Here is a 19021-nt window from a genome sequence, read left to right on the forward strand (position 1 = left end):
TTTTTGATGTCTCATCCTCATAATGTCACCTAAGGCTCTACCCGAAACCGGCAAACCGACGGGACCGATCTAAACCGGCTGTCGAAGTTTAGAATTGGAAAAATTGACAATGAATCAGTCGGTCGGCGGCGAAATTTTAACAAAATCGATATCGATAAGTTCGGTCTCAATTTGAATAAAGAAAAAATTGATAAACCGGTCGACATCAGCAACTCCTTTTTTATATATATGACATTCTAAAATAAGTGAAACGACATCGTTTTATTTATTGAGTTTTAAAAAAAAAACTAAAGGGGAACGACGATCCAAACAGTGCCATTTCATCTTAGGGCTTATTCAAAAGGGTGTGCCCTATTCTTCTCTTCTCATTCGAGCCCTCAGCCCTCATTTCATCCTCGATCTCCAGTTTCTGCCTTCCGCAGCCCTCCTTTCCAGCGGCTGTGGCATCGACAGTGACAGCGGTAGCGGCCCAACCTCCACGACGTCCATGTCCCTTCGACAAACAGTGCATCCCACTCCCATGGATCCACTAGCCTTTTTAGTTTTCACTCCTAAAAAAGTTCTTTTGGGTTGATTTCTAGTTAATACTTTCACTCCAGAGGGTGCCATCATGATTTGTATTTTGTGGTATCCTATTTTGTCTAATGTTATTTCTATTTTTTTGATTTTGTTGTGGGATTGAATGGCTATTTCGGGATTGCCAGATATTTTTGAATTTGGTGGTGGGGTTGCAAGAACTGATTTCCAACAAACTGCCAAACCGACCGTGAACCGCCCAGCAACCAAAACGGACGATTTTACCCCTTACACGGTCGGTTTTCTTCTCAAATACCAGTTTCGGTCGATTTCGATTTTTGTACAGAACCGAACTGAGGAGTAAGTTTTTCACCCCTATTGTCACCTACTTAAAATTCTTATTTTATTTATTAAATAAGACTATTAGTCCATTCGTAATATGAAATTATGACTGAGTATCAAACAATACAATTTTTAAAAGACTCGTTTCAATATAATTAGTATTCATGAATAAGGTCATAGAAAACTCAATTTGACTTATTATCTCACTCACTTGTATAGATACATTATATAAATAGTGTATTATATGTAGATAGTATTCAGATATATATGTATATATATATATATATGTATGTGTATGTACTAGTTATAAAAATCTCGATTTTTACTCATTTAATTTATTTACTTTTTAAATTAAGAGAATAACTTTAAAAAATTCTCTAATCTAGCTGAATTTTGATTAGACACTTGTCTTGATTATAATTCGAGTGTCAAACCGAGTTCAGGTCTCTACAAAATAGAGAAATGCTACTTATCATCCTCACACCACACATTAATATGCGATTTGTTATTTTTGTCATTTTATTTATACATACATATTTATACATCAATATGTGTATGTTTTAATAAAAGGACAAAAATGATACATCACATGTTAGTGTGTGGTTTAGGAGATTATAAGCAAAATTTTTCTTTAAAAAAAAATCTACCTTTTGTAGCTTATTTATTTCTGATGTGGTATACTTTTGACGCAAAATTCAATTCTGGTCGATTTATTTATGGTGACCACAATTGAGATGCTATGAGTTAATTTTTGCAATGAAAATCATGTTGCTGCATAGAATTTTGATCAACAAATCTTTTAGTGTGATTTTCTTGTATATTACGGTGATTTTGAGACGACACAATAAAAGGTTAAGAGTTAATTGTGTTGCAGTGACTTTTTGTGCCACAAAAAATTGAGGAATAATATACTCCATTCTTTTTCTTCTCCTCCAACCTGATAATCTAAATTTTATCTAACATAAACATTTGTGTCTCTCAATTGCACAAAGTGCCCGTTGCCATCCCTTCCCATGCAGCGCTGCCGCTGCCTTGTCTAGCTGGTAAGTCTCCCTCCCTCGCTCTCTCTCTCTCATCACATAAACAAAACTGACCGATTAGTCCCACATTCTTCACTCCATTTGAGATTTTGTCTGCCCTACAAATACGTTACCGTAAAATTAAGGTATTTTGTCACTCATCTACCATGATTTAGCTCTGTCCCCACAACCACTTCTCTCGATTTCTCTCACCCTATCCCTACCCCTATCATTTTAATTTCTTTTGTATATTGTGTCATGTTTGGTTGGTGATGAGATCAGATGGATATTAAACTTTATTTTATTTTATTTTTATAACCAATGAATCATTCATTCCAATAATAAAAAGTCCTTACAAGATATTATTTCTATCAAACCTTACAACTTGTGATACAAAAGAAGGACAAGATCCCCACCACATATCAATATCCTCAACAATCCATGCATTCCTTGCTAATGGATGCGCTGCCACATTGCCTAGTCTACTGACATGTAAAATCTAAACTTGTTGAAAACCCATCAGCATGCGACGAATGTCTTGAATAAGAAAAGGAAAATTTGTTAAATACGCAGTTTGGAAGTTCAAAGCATTTACAAGAATTAAACAATCAATTTCCAATATCAATTTTTGAACACCCCATTGAGCACAAAATTGTAATCCCCTCAACATTGCACTAGCCTCAATAAACTTCAAAGAATCAACTTCTCTTTCTACTTTATTGCAAGTGACAACCACATTACCTTGTTGATATCTAAGAATAAGCCCAATTCCTGCCTTGTGATGATCAAATAAAATTGCACCATCCACATTTTATTTTAGAAAATAAGATGGGGGTGGTGACCAACAAATCACTTTTGTAACTTCCTTGCTAAAGCCATCAAAGACTTGAACCTATTTATATGCAAACCTCTTACTCCTGGGCCTTTTATCTTCATTCACAGAAATAAGCTTCCTTTTACGTCCATGAACAGTTGCTGAATCTTCAGGAGAAGCCTGCATTGTCCCTTTGTTTCTGTGTTGTTCTTCTTCAATCTCCACATCATTGCTTTTCTCAATCGGTTTGTTAAATCTCGCTTATGCCTGAAAGTGTGATTTAGGCTTCTTTTCATGTGGGCTTGTGGACAACACAATTGTAGCAGATGTCAAGTGGGCTGGGCCCATGCCCATAACAGACTCCCTTCATCCTCATTCGAACACAATAAGTCCCACACTTTCTCTATAGCCGTTGTGATTTCTTTTCCCAATCGTTGTTGACCAAGTCTATCGTCACCATCAATGGATAAGAGATTGCCCCTTTGATCTAGCTGAGACTCCAAATATGACTGCCTTTCCACATTCTTAGTACCCATTTTTTTCTCCCCATCATGCACACATTCTGATAATGAGTCGTTACCCCTTGAAGGATGACTCTCAACTGTTCCAGCATTTACGGGCTCTTCCACTGGATGAATAACTACCGCCTTTATGGGTTCAACCACGTAGGTGACAGTGTCTCTCCATTCCGCCGCACCCCATCACCCTAACCTTAGAACCTGCCTTCCACCCATGTCTAACCAATGAAACCCCCACCCGAAGCCAAACTCCATATGGCATATGCTCGACCTCATCAGTAACAGGATTAAAATCTAGACATTCACGATATGAATGACCTAATAAACCACATTGGTAGCAAAAATCTGAAAGCCTTTCATAAGCCAATTGAACCCAACAATAACTCTCATCCCCCACTTTTAATTTTTTTCTTTGTTAAAGTGGTTTGGAAATGTCTAAGAGAACCCTTACTCTAATGAACTCACCCTACTCTACTTTCCCCTTATCCAAATCAACTTCTAGGAATTCTCCAATCATACTGCCAATTAACTTGCCCACATAAGAATTGCGAGTCATCAGCAGGAGATCATAAATGCATAAGCCATACTTCCACTAGAACTCGTAGCAAGACGAGAGAAAGCCTCTACTCTAGGTGCAGAGAGAGGAAAAACTCAATATTTAAGTAGATTTTAAATGCATCAGGATGATTTGTAAAGTTACTAATCAAGAAGTTGATATTACTTCATGTATCCATGAGTTAGGCTCTTTGTTTTATTTTGTTCTTTGAAATTCTTTTGCATTTAAATTAGGATATGTAAAATTATTAGGTGATTGTTGATTTAAGCCAATTATATTCACATAGGTACAACCCTTTCACTGAGCCAGCATATTGCATGGGGCATAGTACATTAGAACCTATGAAATTTTGAAGTTTACATTCAAAGATGGAATTTAGATGTTAGTGTTGGCTATAGTGCTAGTGTGTTAAATCCAATTGCACCCTTTTTAGTGTTTGGTTTGAATAGGGTAGATACTTAAAAAATTTCTAAACATTCAGACTTGTCAATTTAAGAGACTTTATCATTTGAACACTATGATTAGCATAATACAAATTTAACTGAAGTTTGTTAAAACAAATTAAATTTGGCATAACTTCATTATGATCCCTTGACAAGCTAACAAATTGTCTCATATTTATGAAGAACCATATGCATGGTGGGCGCCATCTATCTATTCTAATAACCCTACAACAAGGTTACAATGCCAACAAGCATGGCTAGAGACATGGAAAAACAAAAGAAGATCCCTTGTCCCTGCCATCTTTTAATTTTTTCCCCTATCCATATCCTCAACCAAAAACATGTTTTGTGAGAGCACCCTCAATGACTTCTTTATCATATCTTTTAAAATACATCATCAAAATTTATTTTTTTTTTTAATTTTACATATTGACTTTTACAATACGTCATATATCAGTTTATCTATTTTTTTTATATCATTTAAATATTATACTTTTTAATCTTTTTTATTTATTTCAAATATTATATTCTCTACTCAACATATATTTTAAATATTTCTCTATACATCATATATTTTGATATTTGTAATATTTCTTTACGTATAATGTAATATTTTAAATTACTTAAAACAAAGTATAACGATAAAAAAATACTTGTCTTTATTATTAACAATATCAAAACTTTTGCTTGCATAAAAGTTGAAGGGACTATAAATGGAGTGCTAGAGAGTATATGAGAAGTAAGAGAGTGGAGCTTGTGCAAAAGTGATAAAATGGTTAAAATGAAAATAAGATAAAAAGGAAAGAGGATGAAATGAGAGAGAAATGATAATAAAAAAATTGTTTAGAGGAATGAATAGTTACCTCTACATGTAGATGATTTACTGTAACTAAATGTAAAATAGAAATAGAATAGATGATCCAATGAAAGGGACTTTTAGTTATCTTTCTTTATATTTTAAAGAAAAATGTATTTTACAAGAGCCATTGAGAGTGCTCTGATAAAAGACCATAGGACTGATGTAGATTAATAAATCTTCTTCAAATGGAATGGGCGTAACTCAAGTCATAACCTTATGTCCAATCGATGAGAGTACGAAAATAGAATAGTACAGACCATGAACTTTTCAAATGTCAGCAAATAGAGTGACTCTAACAGAATTGCTCGAACCGATTCTCCCCCCTGTGTAGTAAGAAAAACAAGGAGCTGACAATATAGTGGCACTTTCTACACACACTTCATGTAGTCTTTAACTAAGCAATCTTACTATTCACATCACAAAAACTTTCAACACGATCAACATTGTTAAATGGTACAAAACTTGTATTTGTTGTGTGTAGAGGTGAAGGCCTGTTGGGCATTTTATATAGTACCATAAATCTGCCAATTATTGCATCCACTTTTATCATGTATGGTGAGGGTACAATATAACTCTTATTGGTTACTGCCTAATAATTGAACACCATTTCACAAATGAGAAAGATAAAAACAAATAAGAAGTCTAGAAACATTATCTTTATTATCACTCTCCATATGATCATGCAATCTAACCAGAGACTCATTTTCTTGTGTAATAGTAACCAATGCATCTGGTTACTGTATAAATCGTAACCCCCAATCCCCATTCTTCCTCATTTATCACCTTCAATTGTCAGTCCATATAAGATATATTTCCATTTTCATGCCTATAGATCATTTTTAAACAAACCCATGCATGACTACATTACGAATTAAAACCAGCCATACGTCTATAGTACTTAATAATTAATATCGATATTTCTGGGCTAAGAAAATTCTTGAGAAAACTTATAATTGGGCCTAATAATTAAGGACATTGAGAATGTAAGGACTATGAAAACTTATATAAGAGATGAATTATGGTAGGATGAGCACCAAGTAATAAAAACTACTCCACGTGTTTGTCCTTATATGATCTATTTCCATTGTCTTGCCTATAGATCCTAATTTTCAAACAAACTGATCTTTGAAATGGAATTATTCAAATTGTTTATATTTGTTAAAGACTCATTCGATATGTTTAATAACAATTGTGTGATAACTTTAATTTATTATAATGATTAAGGGAATGTATTAACATTATGTTTTGATGTTACATCTTTTGTATACTAACTCCAATCCCATGTTTGATTGATCAGATGTCTATGATAATAAATATAGTCGTGATCTTACATTATTTTCAGATAGAAAAAAGTTGGATGCATCTCGCTGATAGGTTTAGGTAAAGGGAATATGGCGAATGGGTTAAGCAATTTCTCATAATGGTTCGAGCTCATGCTCTTAGAAACAATAGTGTTAACTGTCAAGTGTCCATGTTGTAGATGTCACAATAGTTTCTTCCTACTTATAAGCGAGGTGAAACAACATTTATTTATTACAGGCATAGATCCAAATTACAACGATGGATATTTCATGGAGAGCAAGAACCCATGAATTTGACTAGCGAGGTCGAAGATGATAATAATAATGGTGACAAAGGTTAAATTGATGATATTGACAATATGTTGGGTGATATTCATGTAGCAACCACCGTTGGTGTTGATGAAGACATGACTGCACATATAGTGGGAATTAACACGGTTGAACCCGAACGAAGCATTTTTGAGAAGCTGTTGCAAGATGCTCGGTGTCCACTTTATGATGGTTGCACAACATTTTCTAAACTCTCATCATGGTGAGGTTGCTCCACATCAAAACTGTTGGTAGGTGGAGTGTAAAGTCCTTTGACATCTTGCTACAACTTTTGAAAACATGCATACTTAAACAATTGCATACTATTTTGGAAGGAAAAGGCCAATAAGCAAGAGTGCCATAAGGGGATGCTTGGGAAATGAGATGAAAATTTTGTAAATAGTAGTAAGATTATTTGAGAATAGTAGTATAAAGATAGTTTGAGTTAAGTATTTTTTGAGTTTTGAAAACGGGGAGAAAAATTTGAATAAAAATATTATAAAGTTAAAATATTATTTGAATATAATTTTTTTAATATAATTTTTATTTTAGAATTTGAAAAAGTTGAATTGTTTTTTGTTTGAAAATTTGGAAAAGTTTTAATAATTAATTTGAAAGTGTTTGTATTTAAATGATGTTTGGGAAAAAAATGATATGAGATTAGATGAGATAATATGTGATGAGATGGAAATTGTTCCCAAACATCCCCTAAGTGTAAGGCATCCAGATGGTTTTCTTCTATACCATCTCAACGACCAATACTCCAAAAGGTAATGCAATATTTTTTACTAAAGTCAAGGTTGTAGAGACTATTTATGTCCAAGATAACTGCAGTATACATAAGGTGGCATCAACCAGAAAGGGTTCAGGATGAAAACACTCTGTGGCATCCTGTGGACATTGAGGTGTGGATCGCATTTGTTAGACAACATCGTTGGTTTGCTGAAGATGCTCGTAATGTGAGGCTTAGTCTTGCTAGTAATGGATTCAACCCATTCAATAATATGAACAAACCATATAGCATATGGCTAGTGAATCTAGTTCCATAGTTATGTATGAAATATCTATTATTCATGTTGTCTATGCTAATTCTTGAGCCTAAATCACCCTGGATTGAAATTAATGTCTACTTAAACCTTTTAGTTGATAAAATAGTTGATTTGTGAGAAAATGAGGTTGATACGTATGATTCCATGGTTAGACAAAGATTTCGATTGCATGTAATTTTATTGTGGACAATATATTTTTTTCCTGCATATGATAACCTTTCTGGGTGGAATACTAAAGAAAATTTGGCATGTCCTTCTTATAATTTGAATACAGAATCTTTGTGGTTGAGATATGGTGGAAGCATTGTTACATGGATCATCCCGGCTTCCTACCAGCAGGTCATATCTGGAGAACTAAGAAGAATATATTTAATGGCAAAGAAGATCACCGGATGACACCTACACAACCTTCGTTTGAAATATATAATGCATGACTTAAATAGCATTGGTCATGTTGATTTTGGCAAAGGTAGTAAGAGGTGAAAACACAACCCTGAGGAGTCAAACTAGATAAAACGGAGTATCTTCTTTGATATGCACTATTGGTCATCTCTTAAACTTAGACAAAATCTCGACGTAATGTACATTGAAAAAAACATTTGTGACAATGTGTTAGGTATATTGATGAATATTCTAGGTAAAACAAAATATAGTATCAATGCTCGATGAGACTTAGCCGAAATCGGTATAAGAAAAGACTTACATTTGATGGAAGTTGGTGATCTAGTTATAATCCTTCATGTATTTTTCATGCTACATGGAGATGAAAGGAAGAGTTTTGTGTATGAATGAAAAGTGTTAAAATTCCTGATGGTTTAATGTCTAATATTTCGAGATGAATTAATGTTAGTGACTGCAAGATATCGGGTATGAAAGTCATGATACAAGCATATTCATGCAAAGGCTACTACCAACAACAATCGTAGGCTACTTAAGACATGACATACATTTGGTATTGATGGAACTTGCACATTTTTCAGAAAATTATGTGCACGGACGTGTAAGAAGTAGTGAAACATCTTGAGATTGACATTGTTCTCATTCTTTGCAAGATGATAATGATATTTCCACCAAACTTCTTTGATGTAATGGCCCATCTAACTGTCCATTTACCCCGAGAGTTATTGCTCGTAGGACCAGTCAATACAGGTAGATGTATCTGTTCGAGAGGCATTTGGACAAATTTAAGCAAAGCCTGGCCAAAAGGATCCATTGTGGAGGCATATGTTCAAACTAAAAAATTAAACTCATCTCAAACTAAAAAAGTTAAACTCATCTCAATAGGATTAACAAAATACTACTATTTATTAATCAACTCAACTAATCACATCCAAATGCAGTCAATATTCGAGTTGAGCTTGATTGATTAGTCTCAACTCGTCCAAACTTAACTCAAAACTTAAAAATATCTAATAATTAAATTAAAATCCATCGAGTTTTAAACAACTTAATTTATATAAAGAAGAAAAATATTTTTTAAAAAATGTTAGTTCTACTCATTTGATGTGTAGTAATTTAGGTAGCTTTTATTTATGAGAAATTCTATTTGTAGTATTGAGTAAGAAAATACGTGTCTAGTCCCATTAATAAATGAGGATAAAAGGAAAAAAAAATATTATTTTAAAAAAAATATTATTATAAATTTAAATTTTTTTTAAACATATAACTGTTTGAACTTGTATGAACGGTCTCCATTTAGGGATCAATTTATATAGACTAACTCTTTATTTATTTATTTGGATACTTGACTAGTTGACTTATGTAATCTCTTGAAACGCGTGGTATAAATCAATGTAATTGGAAAAGAATGACATATACGCGTATATAGTTGAAGACCAAGAGACTCGTTGTTTTATCATAATATAAACTCAGATTTTATATAATAATGAAAAGTAGTATATTTGAAACGTCGAGATTTCCTTTCGTTATATATACGAAAGAACAAGTCAAAGGCGACAAGATTATTCGCGCATGCAGCTTGACTCGTTGACAACAGTGTGAATGGGTGAATAGTTAATAAAGTATTTTTTTTTTAACGAAATTGTGATTTTTTCTTCAAAAAATATTTGAGGAAGTTAAAAAATGTTTGAAAAATAAAATTTATATTATTAAATAGCTTTTCTCGATATCCACTAACAGTATTCTTAAAAATATACGGACATGATTGCGTTGATCTTCGAGTATAGATTACGTTTTGTTAAAATTTTGCTGTATATATTTTATTAAAAAAAAAACTTATTTGCTGCATTTGAAACAATCTCATTTATTATTTTTTAATAAAATATATTTAATAAAATTTTAACAAGACCATGAGCCAGATTTCTCATGAATAATTGCATGGTAGTTTCCAGGACAGGAGACCCGGTTGCAAAAACCAAAAGGTCTATCATATTATATGTACGTATGCAAGTCGATATATCTCTGCGAATTCGCGCGTGATCAATAGTTTCAGAGCGGTAATTTGTGTCCAATTCAAAGATCGAGTCGTAGATCAGCAAATTTATAAGCGAGCAAAGAATCAAAGTCCGAAGCCCTGCTCGTACGCAGGGGACCGGAAGTTGTGTTGCCGAGAAAGACAGTGGAGAGGAACGGTTCAAAACGAAAGACTAAGAACAAATTGAAGTGTGTATAAAAACGATGGATGGAATTAGCTGATCTTCCCAAGATCCACTGCATCCTATTGCATTCTCTCTCTCTCTCTCTCTGATCTCTTATACATATACACATTCGGTTTTCTTATACAAGCCAAATAAATCACGAGAACAGCTTGTTTAATTCCGAAGTAAGTTGTCGAGGTTACAAGATCTGTACTAAATATATTTTATAGTTGGTGTTGTACGTAGCCATCATGTCGGCGTCCGGGAATCGAGTGTTTGGTGAAGAAAGTAATGAAAAAAACCTAATAACTGCGCATGAAGTGAATGATCCGTTTAGTGGGGTCACTGTGGCAATGCCCCCGGCCCTGCACCCCATCGACGCTGCTGTCTTTGGCTCTCTTCTTAGATCTTCCATTTCACGTTGGAGACAGCAGGTATTTACTTCAATATTTTGTAGTGGGATCCAACATTTTATAAAGGGCTTACCTAGAATTTATCTATAACTAGTAACTAGCATTACTGGTGTGTGTGTGTGTGTATATATACACACATAATATGTATATATGTGTGGAAAGTCCGACCGAACCCCATGGTTTTGCTATATAGTACTAGTGCAGCATGTCAATTGTCATGAGTTGATTATCTATATTTGTCATGTTGGGAGATGAGATCAGGCAATGAGCAACTAGAACCCCATGGTTTTGCTAAAACCAAGTGGTGCATGCCCGCGCGCGGACACGTAAATCATTATAATATCTTAATTAAACAATTATTAATGGTTGTGTTTGTTTATGCATGTAATTGTATATATGTATGATTATTGTTGTGTTAATGGCGGCCTGGTTTTGAGCTGTTTGTCTATACGTACGTACGTAACCCTACGTGTAATTATATGCTTCTAATTACAAAAGAGATCATCGATCGAGCTAGCTGGGCCGGGCATGCAGACAGTAATCATGAGTATTATAAAGTTGTTGTATATATATGCATGACCATGGTGATATGATATTATATTAAGGTTGTAATTAATTAGCATATATATATATATATCATGATTATGGTGGCCGTTGTATTTTTCTTCCTGAAATATCGGTGCATGCTTTGACCAATCTGGTCGTCATGATCTCTTCACGTATGCTATTCATGATTGGGTACTTATTTACAAAGCACGTACACTTGATCACATGAAATGTATTTAAATTTGTTCATGCAAAAAAGAAAAAAAAAAAAAAAAGCTACAATATTCTGTCAAAATCTTGTAGTACTGACTTTTTATGTTCTTAATTTGAACTGTAGGGAAAGAAGGGAATCTGGCTCAAATTACCCATCGAGATGGTCAATCTTGTGGAAGCTGCTGTTAAGGTCAGTTTTTTTCCCCCTATTTTTCAGTGATTTCTCAGAATTAAGAAGCTGGATCATGGAGTATTAAGATCAAATTACATGATATAATGTACTCCATTAAACCTTATTTCATGGTTTTGATATGTGCAGGAAGGATTCTTGTACCACCATGCAGAACCGAATTACTTAATGCTCATATATTGGATTCCTGGAGGAGCTCATACTCTTCCTGCAAATGCTTCCCACCGAGTGGGTATTGGTGCATTTATCATGAATGAAAAAAGAGAGGTATATTTTAATTTCACTATAAATAATGGTACTGATTAAGGGTGGGCAGCGGGTCCCGCCCCTGCCGGGCAAAACATGGCGGGGTTGGGGGGCGGTATGGCCCCACCGCCTCGTCCCCCACCCCAACCCCTTTTTTAGGTTTTGATTTTAGAAGTATGATCTATTATATAAATAAACTCATGATGATCAATAATTAATTAATAATAATATTTTGAATGATACAATATTTTTTGAAATTAGTTTTATTTAATTTTTTGGGGTCTGAATTACTTCAATCATCAATATTATCTGTTATTGGCCATCATGCAGTTGCTAGTTGTCCAAGAAAAGTATGGATCTTTGCGGGGTAAAGGAGTCTGGAAACTCCCTACAGGAACTGTCGAAGAGGTAAGCACATCGATCAGGCCGCTAATTAATAAGCTCGTCAACCATGCATACACATCATGTAAACTAGAAGACTAATTAAATACAGTAATTTTGTATATTCTCCTGATCAATGAACTTACTTTATCATGATATCCAAAGGGGGAAGACATCTGTGCAGCGGCAGAGAGGGAAGTAAAAGAAGAGACGGGAGTAAGTGATCATAATCATGCAACTTAATTATTATTATTTTTTAATTAAACTTGAGTGTAAAAATATCATTTACTTAAGCCATATTCTTGCATTTCTTAGTTTTACGTACTGATCATCATGTTATTTTGCTTTCAAATTTTCCGGAATTTGGCTGCTTCAGATCGACGCAGAATTTGTGGAAGTACTAACATTCAGGTAATTAACATGTTAGTGGAATTATTACTAGCGAATCCATGCCTGTACATGGTATCAATACATTAACATGAGCATGCACTACTCTACCTTAAAATTGTAGATCTGTTAAGAAAACTCCTGCATTCATGCAATTATTCAGATGGATATAATCATTTTCGTTCTTTATCTCCAAAGCTTCTTGTTAGCTTCTGGTTGTTTTCTGGAACTCAGAATAATGACTCTTCTTCCAAATAATTTACAGACAAACCCACAAGTCGTTCTTTGAGAAGTCGGATTTATTCTTTGTGTGCATGCTGCGACCCCTTTCCTTCGCTATCCAGAAACAGGATTCAGAGATAGAGGCAGCTCAGGTAATATAATTTTTTTGGTCAAACTAGAGGATCAGGATCTCATGTTTTTCACTTTTGTTCAATAAGAAATATTTTTTTATATAAACTGTGTTATTCAAGATCACATCATGAGTACTACCTCTTAACTTGATTTCCCAACACAACTGCATATATATATATATATAAGAGCCCTAGTAGCAGTACTACTACAGCTAGCAATATTGATCAACAAACTTATAAATTGCCTCACACATATTCATAATAATTAATTGCCTTCCTGCCTGCCTGCCTGCAGTGGATGCCATTCGAGGAATATGCGGCACAGCCATATGTCCAAAAACACGAGCTCATGAAGTTCATCAACAATCTATGTTCGGCGAAGATAGATAGGGAGTATTCTGGGTTTTCTGCAGTGCCAGCAACATCAACTTCTTCTTCTGATAAAAGGAGCTATTTGTATATGAACAGATCATCATGGGGCCTCAGTAGGGAGTAATTAACAGCTAGTTTGGAGACACATTAATATTATTTGATTCATATTCGTTGTATACGGCCAGCTTACATGCACTGCAACTAATAATATTAATTGATAAAGTTGCTGCATTGTACGTAGTAGTTCTTTTCAGCAGTTGATTTTCCAACATTCTACAAGCTAGCATTAGTAGTAGTATTGGAAATATAATATCCAATTGGAAGGGGAAATAATATTGAGAATTAGTAATTTATGTGGTTGCATATATAGAGCATTAATATGTAAAATAAATGAAAATTTGATGATTCTTTACCTTAATTTTTTATGTCATTTGTATATTCATGTGGACTTGTTTATTGAAACCGTTGAAGAGTCCAACACCTTCATTTGTTATAAGGTGACGATTTCATTTGCATAGGTCATGAAAATGGGCTTCATGCACATATATATATATATATATATATATATAATGGTGTAGGCCGGCCATGATCAAGTCAAATCTTTGTGTAGCCTTTTGGAGCAATGATGAAGGTTGTTCTTATATATAATATAATTATTTATCTCGATCTCTACATAGCTACTACGTGGGTAAGTCTAGCTCGGGGCAAATTATAAACTGTTTTAGAACTTTTCGAGTGCTTAATTTGATGCAGTAGTTTCTAAATTGACCTTGTTTCTTATAAATTTTAGATCAGAGTACATGACCAGAAGCGGTGTTATTTCTAGCCGCAAATATTAGATTGGGTGGGGTTATTCGACGAATTTTTTCACCGTTGTTGTTCGTCCGAAATAATTTTTGTCGATGATGAAGTGTGTCACGTGGTAGATCAACCAGGACAATACTAACTTCCATGTTCCACACTAGCCTAAATGACAGGACTAAATAGACACATATTTTAGAGAGATATTTTCATTTTTGTAGAAGAAGCTTATATATACCCTCCCAAAGGGGGGAGTTGAAGGACTATATATATATATAGCCACTCCAAATGGCTATTAAGCAACTTCATAACCCTGCATGTAGGTGCAAATAATGAAGGAGAAGGGATGTCCACCTATGAGCGTCCCTTTATTACAATATTGAAACTCTAATACATATACAATTTGAGGCATATACCTGTTGATTTTTGGCAAAAGGCCGCATGCAAGATTGATTGGCCGCATGCAAGATTGATCATGAACTAAGCCACGCATGCAGCCATGCACTTAGATATAGAAACTTTCTTGTGGTTTATAATAATTTTAAGAAACTCGACCCAATTATAAACTTAATTACTTATTTTGAACATAAGCTCTTAGATGTGATTTGAAATCTTTTTCCAATCGTTGCAAATAATATCAAACCATCAGAACAGGCCGAAAAAGCTATTTCAAATCTTTCCTGATCAGCTAACTAGCCATTCAAAAATAATATAGTCCATGATTGGATATTCCACAACCAGTAGGCAAATTAAGCGTTGCGCATTCTTTTTGAAAAAAAGTGCATGAGATCTATTATTAAAAAATTAATTTTTCATGTAAATCTCATATGTAACCACTTTTTTCAAAAGATAAATTCTATAGGCAGCCGGCCTGCGTCCCTGCCGTGGCCACGCGGCTGATGTGGAATTATTTAAAAAAAACAAAAAAACAAAAACCAAATGAATCAAAGACAGTTCTCGAAGTCCTTTGTCTTTGACTCATCGAAACCCCCATCCCCACGAACACAGAAGCCATTATCTTCCCCCCGCTCCATCGTCTTCTCCCTATCTTCTCCGAATCATAGTGGGCCTCTCACAGCGACCGCAGACCTCTCTCTCACCAACGACGACGATTGCGACTCAAAGATCTAGATTGTGTGACGACGGCGACCACAACAACTGGAATCCTTCACCCACGATGGTGACCACAGACAGAATGCTTCACTTCCACTCTCTGGTTATGCTCTCGCACGAACATAGAAGCCACAGACCAGAAAGACAAAGCTTGGGAGAAGACGAAGCTCGAGAGAGGATGAAACTCGGGCCAAGACAAGGAGAAGATAGCTCAGGAGAAAACAGCTTGAGCTTTGACAGCTAAGGCGAAGACGAAGCTTACCCATTTCATTTCTCTTTGCTTTCATTTTCTTTCTATCTATTTTATTTTTAAATAATTCCACGTTAGCTGCTAGGCCGCAAGGGGGACGCAGGCCGGTTGCCTATAGAATTTTTCGTTTCAAAAAGAGTGTGTGGCGCTTACACAACCCATAAGTACTGTACGTGAAACTTGCAATCAGAAAGTGAGTCAATGAAAACTCATTCCTAACCAGAAATGATCAGGAGGAAGAGGATCGGTTGAAATGGCTAGTGATTCTAACTGATATATCAAATTGCCTCCTCTATTTGAAAAGTACCCAAGAGAAAAAAAGACCGGGGCCATGATGAACAGTTTATCTTATGAATCCTGGAACATTAGAGGCTTAGAGAATTGAAGAAAATGAGAAGGATAGTAGAACAACATCAGATTGACTATTATTGCAAGAAATTCGATTGGGCATGCAGCCCAGCCAACTAAGCCAAGGATACCTCCTGGAGTAACTTTCCATGGTGTTTATCCCCATTCTAACACCCCTAAAATAAACTAGTGTGAAATCTCTTGGGTTGAAAAAGTACCATCAATAGGCTTAGAATGAGGCCTAAGTAACTAGCCACCAGAGCGAAATCAGGCACCAACGCCGATAGTGCCAACCACAGTTCACGTTCATGTTATGCGCACTCATGCAAGTGAAGTTACCTGTCACGTGATGCGTACATTACGTATGCATCGGGTGCAAATACCCGTATGCGATACTTATGTTAACATACTCACAACTGATGCAAATACCTATGATGTGATGCGGTATCGACAGGAGCATAGTTATTTTAATTATTTTCTTGTATATCTTTCATGTCGAGAGCTACTTCCTCGAATATTAGTGCATGGAGTCGCGAGGAAAGGACTTCAGGGCTCAATCTATGGCTGCGTCAGAGTGAGGGAACAAAGCGAATAAGCATAAAGATAGGAATCAGACACGAGGTTGTTTTTTTTCCATATGGTAAGCTGAAGGACGCTGTTGAAGAGTGGTTCAAATAGTTATGACCATCTAAAGCTAAAGCGTCAAGTCCCAAAGGAAAGCTCGGCACAATGCACTAATCCGCGACCAGCAAGTTTTCTAAAACCGAACTAAAAGGCGCGGGTTGATTTCTCTGGTTGAGGCTGCATTCATTTATTCAACTTGACATGTGGGAAGGGCTTACTCTCCTAGTGGCTCGGCTTGGTCTCGTTCCCTTCCCTCCCTATTCCTCCCCACTAACAAGAGCGATTGATAATCTCGATAACCTTTCTGAACGTTCATCTTTGCGGGATGATTTGAAAATGGGTATATCTTTCTTGTAGTGCCTTTCATTCCACTATTCTGATCAAGAAATAATCTCTTATGAACGACCAAGTCATAATGAGATTAAAAAATGATGCTTCCTTGGATGTGTGGAACATAGATTAGCATTATGTTCTCTTAATATATATCCAAAAAATAAAATATAGGTTTTGACCCATCAAAATTAAAAGACATCTTAATATATAATATAATTGATGAATTATCAAAAAATTTATTTTCCAATTAAATGGAATAATATATTAATATACATTAACTACTAATTCCAAGCTGCACTCCAACTTAATCATAAGAAATTCTGATTCCGTCTCTGATCTTAGGTAGAACAACGATCATGATAATTGGAAGATCTAATTTATGCCATTTATCTGTCTTTTTCATCCTCTAGTACTACTTTATAAAAAGAACATTTCATGAGAACCCACGTTATCCCCACAAAAATGGATCCTCCCTCTAATCAACATCAACCATGGCATACCAATATATTAATATATTATATATGTAATCATCCATAATATTCCAGACTCATCAACTAAGTAAACATTCAACAAAGTTATCAAATTGAAATCATCATCATCCTTCTATCATGCATGCATACCCAAAAAAAAAAAAAAGCATTATCCTTGAAACAATTGGACCTACCTTTGCCTTCCAGAGGAGGCTCCACTACCACTTCCACTGACTGATGATCCATACATGTCATGGCCACCATGATAATTATGACCCATCATCATCATAGTGGATTGCACCCCACCATACATCATCCCAACCCCAGAGTTCCCACTATTCCCAACACTGCCATCGCCGCCAATATCCCTCTCCCCTTGCCTTCCGCCGGCCACAGCTGTACTAGTAGTACTGCTACTCTTTTCTCCCTCCATCTCTCTGAACTTCTGCAGATAAATCTTCAACGGCTCCACATACTCTTCGAACCCCAGCGTTGTCATGGCCCACAGAAGATCGTCGCCGTTGATGGTCTTCCTCTTCTCCCTCTGGCACTTATCGGAGGCTTCTCCGGTAATGAAGCTGATGAATTCCGACACACACTCTTGTACGGTTTCTTTAGCTTCCTTGGAGATCTTCCCGTTGGCCGGCAACGCTTTCTTCATGATCCTGCTCACGTTTGCTATAGGCAAAAGCCTGTCCTGCTCTCTCAGGGAAGAGTACTCGCCGTTGAAGTTTGCGTTGTTTTGCCCTCCTCCAGACTCGTCCTCGGAGTCAGCCATGAGCGAGCTGGCGCGGCCACACAACCAATTAAATTGGCAGTACTACGTATAAAGCAAGCCGGGCAGGCCAAGAAGATGTCAAAATTCTCTAGCTTGAGACTTATCTGGATCTATCTCATGTGCCTCACAAAAAAACAGGAGAAACAGTGCATGAAGAGATAAACACGTACGGTACTGGCTGTAAATATAGGGTTTTGGATCAAAGAGAGCAGTAGGGTATGGAAAGCTGTGGGAATTATATGTGGGATATTGAAGGTAGCTAGCTAGGTTTGTGAGTAGTAGCAGTTGAAGTCATGGGATCGATGTCTAACTAAAATTAAATTAAATATTTCCAATATTAAATATTAATATTTAAGAAGGCCTCATGAGTGACAGGTAGAACACGACTGGACCGTTCGTTTTATCGATAAGTTTCTGTGACGTGGGTGTCTCATTAACCGTTGGATTGAAATGTGAACAAGGTAGATCATCCATCATCTCTGGTTTCCTTGAGGTTTTTCCAGCACGTGATGATCTTGGTAGCTAGGTCTTCTTTGGTGGTGTCGGCTGGCTAGGCTCAGTCGGTACAGCTTCTTATGCTTTACATGTATATGCTTGAAGGGATTCCATAGAATGGGATAAATGTTAGGGATAAATGATAATTGTAATTGTGAATAAGTAAGTAATGTATAATTATTTTTTTAAAAGTAAATAAATATGAAATTTATATAAAAAAATTAATTTTTTAATAATAATTTTTTTTTTTTAAAATAACTGTATTGTATTTGCGTACTTCACGATAGAATATAGCATTATCTAAATATAATTAGGACGTACTCACTTGAATGTTGAGATAAAATGAGAAATTTATAAATAAATTAATAATAGTGAAATGTTTTGA

General features: G+C 35.4%; 2 protein-coding genes across 2 annotated transcripts; one reads left to right on the forward strand and one right to left on the reverse strand.

Annotated features, from left to right (window-relative positions):
- The first annotated feature begins 10612 nt into the window (after positions 1-10612).
- Positions 10613-13707, forward strand: LOC109018708 (nudix hydrolase 2-like). The gene is made up of 8 exons (XM_019000859.2): positions 10613-10757; positions 11620-11685; positions 11815-11952; positions 12262-12339; positions 12478-12528; positions 12689-12723; positions 12965-13073; positions 13348-13707. The coding sequence occupies exons 1-8, from the start codon at positions 10677-10679 to the stop codon at positions 13546-13548; spliced, it is 759 nt and encodes a 252-aa protein (XP_018856404.2). The 5' UTR covers positions 10613-10676; the 3' UTR covers positions 13549-13707.
- A 3678-nt stretch (positions 13708-17385) lies between these two features.
- LOC109018710 (nuclear transcription factor Y subunit B-3-like) lies at positions 17386-18463 on the reverse strand. The gene has a single exon (XM_019000860.2). It carries the CDS (start codon positions 18139-18141, stop codon positions 17554-17556), a length of 588 nt encoding a protein of 195 aa, XP_018856405.1. The 5' UTR covers positions 18142-18463; the 3' UTR covers positions 17386-17553.
- Between the last annotated feature and the right edge of the window lie 558 nt (positions 18464-19021).

Source organism: Juglans regia, chromosome 4 (assembly GCF_001411555.2).
Source record: "Juglans regia cultivar Chandler chromosome 4, Walnut 2.0, whole genome shotgun sequence".
NCBI classification, from domain to species: domain Eukaryota; kingdom Viridiplantae; phylum Streptophyta; class Magnoliopsida; order Fagales; family Juglandaceae; genus Juglans; species Juglans regia.

What these genes read in the sequence shown, in the direction of transcription:
- LOC109018708 (XM_019000859.2), top strand. Translation starts at nt 10,677, where the DNA reads ATGCCCCCGGCCCTGCACCCCATCGACGCTGCTGTCTTTGGCTCTCTT. An exon ending in TTTCACGTTGGAGACAGCAG is followed by an intron (nt 10,758 to 11,619) that starts GTATTTACTTCA and finishes TTTGAACTGTAG; the next exon opens with GGAAAGAAGGGAATCTGGCT. An exon ending in AAGTAAAAGAAGAGACGGGA is followed by an intron (nt 12,529 to 12,688) that starts GTAAGTGATCAT and finishes TGGCTGCTTCAG; the next exon opens with ATCGACGCAGAATTTGTGGA.
- LOC109018710 (XM_019000860.2), bottom strand. Translation starts at nt 18,141, where the DNA reads ATGGCTGACTCCGAGGACGAGTCTGGAGGAGGGCAAAACAACGCAAAC.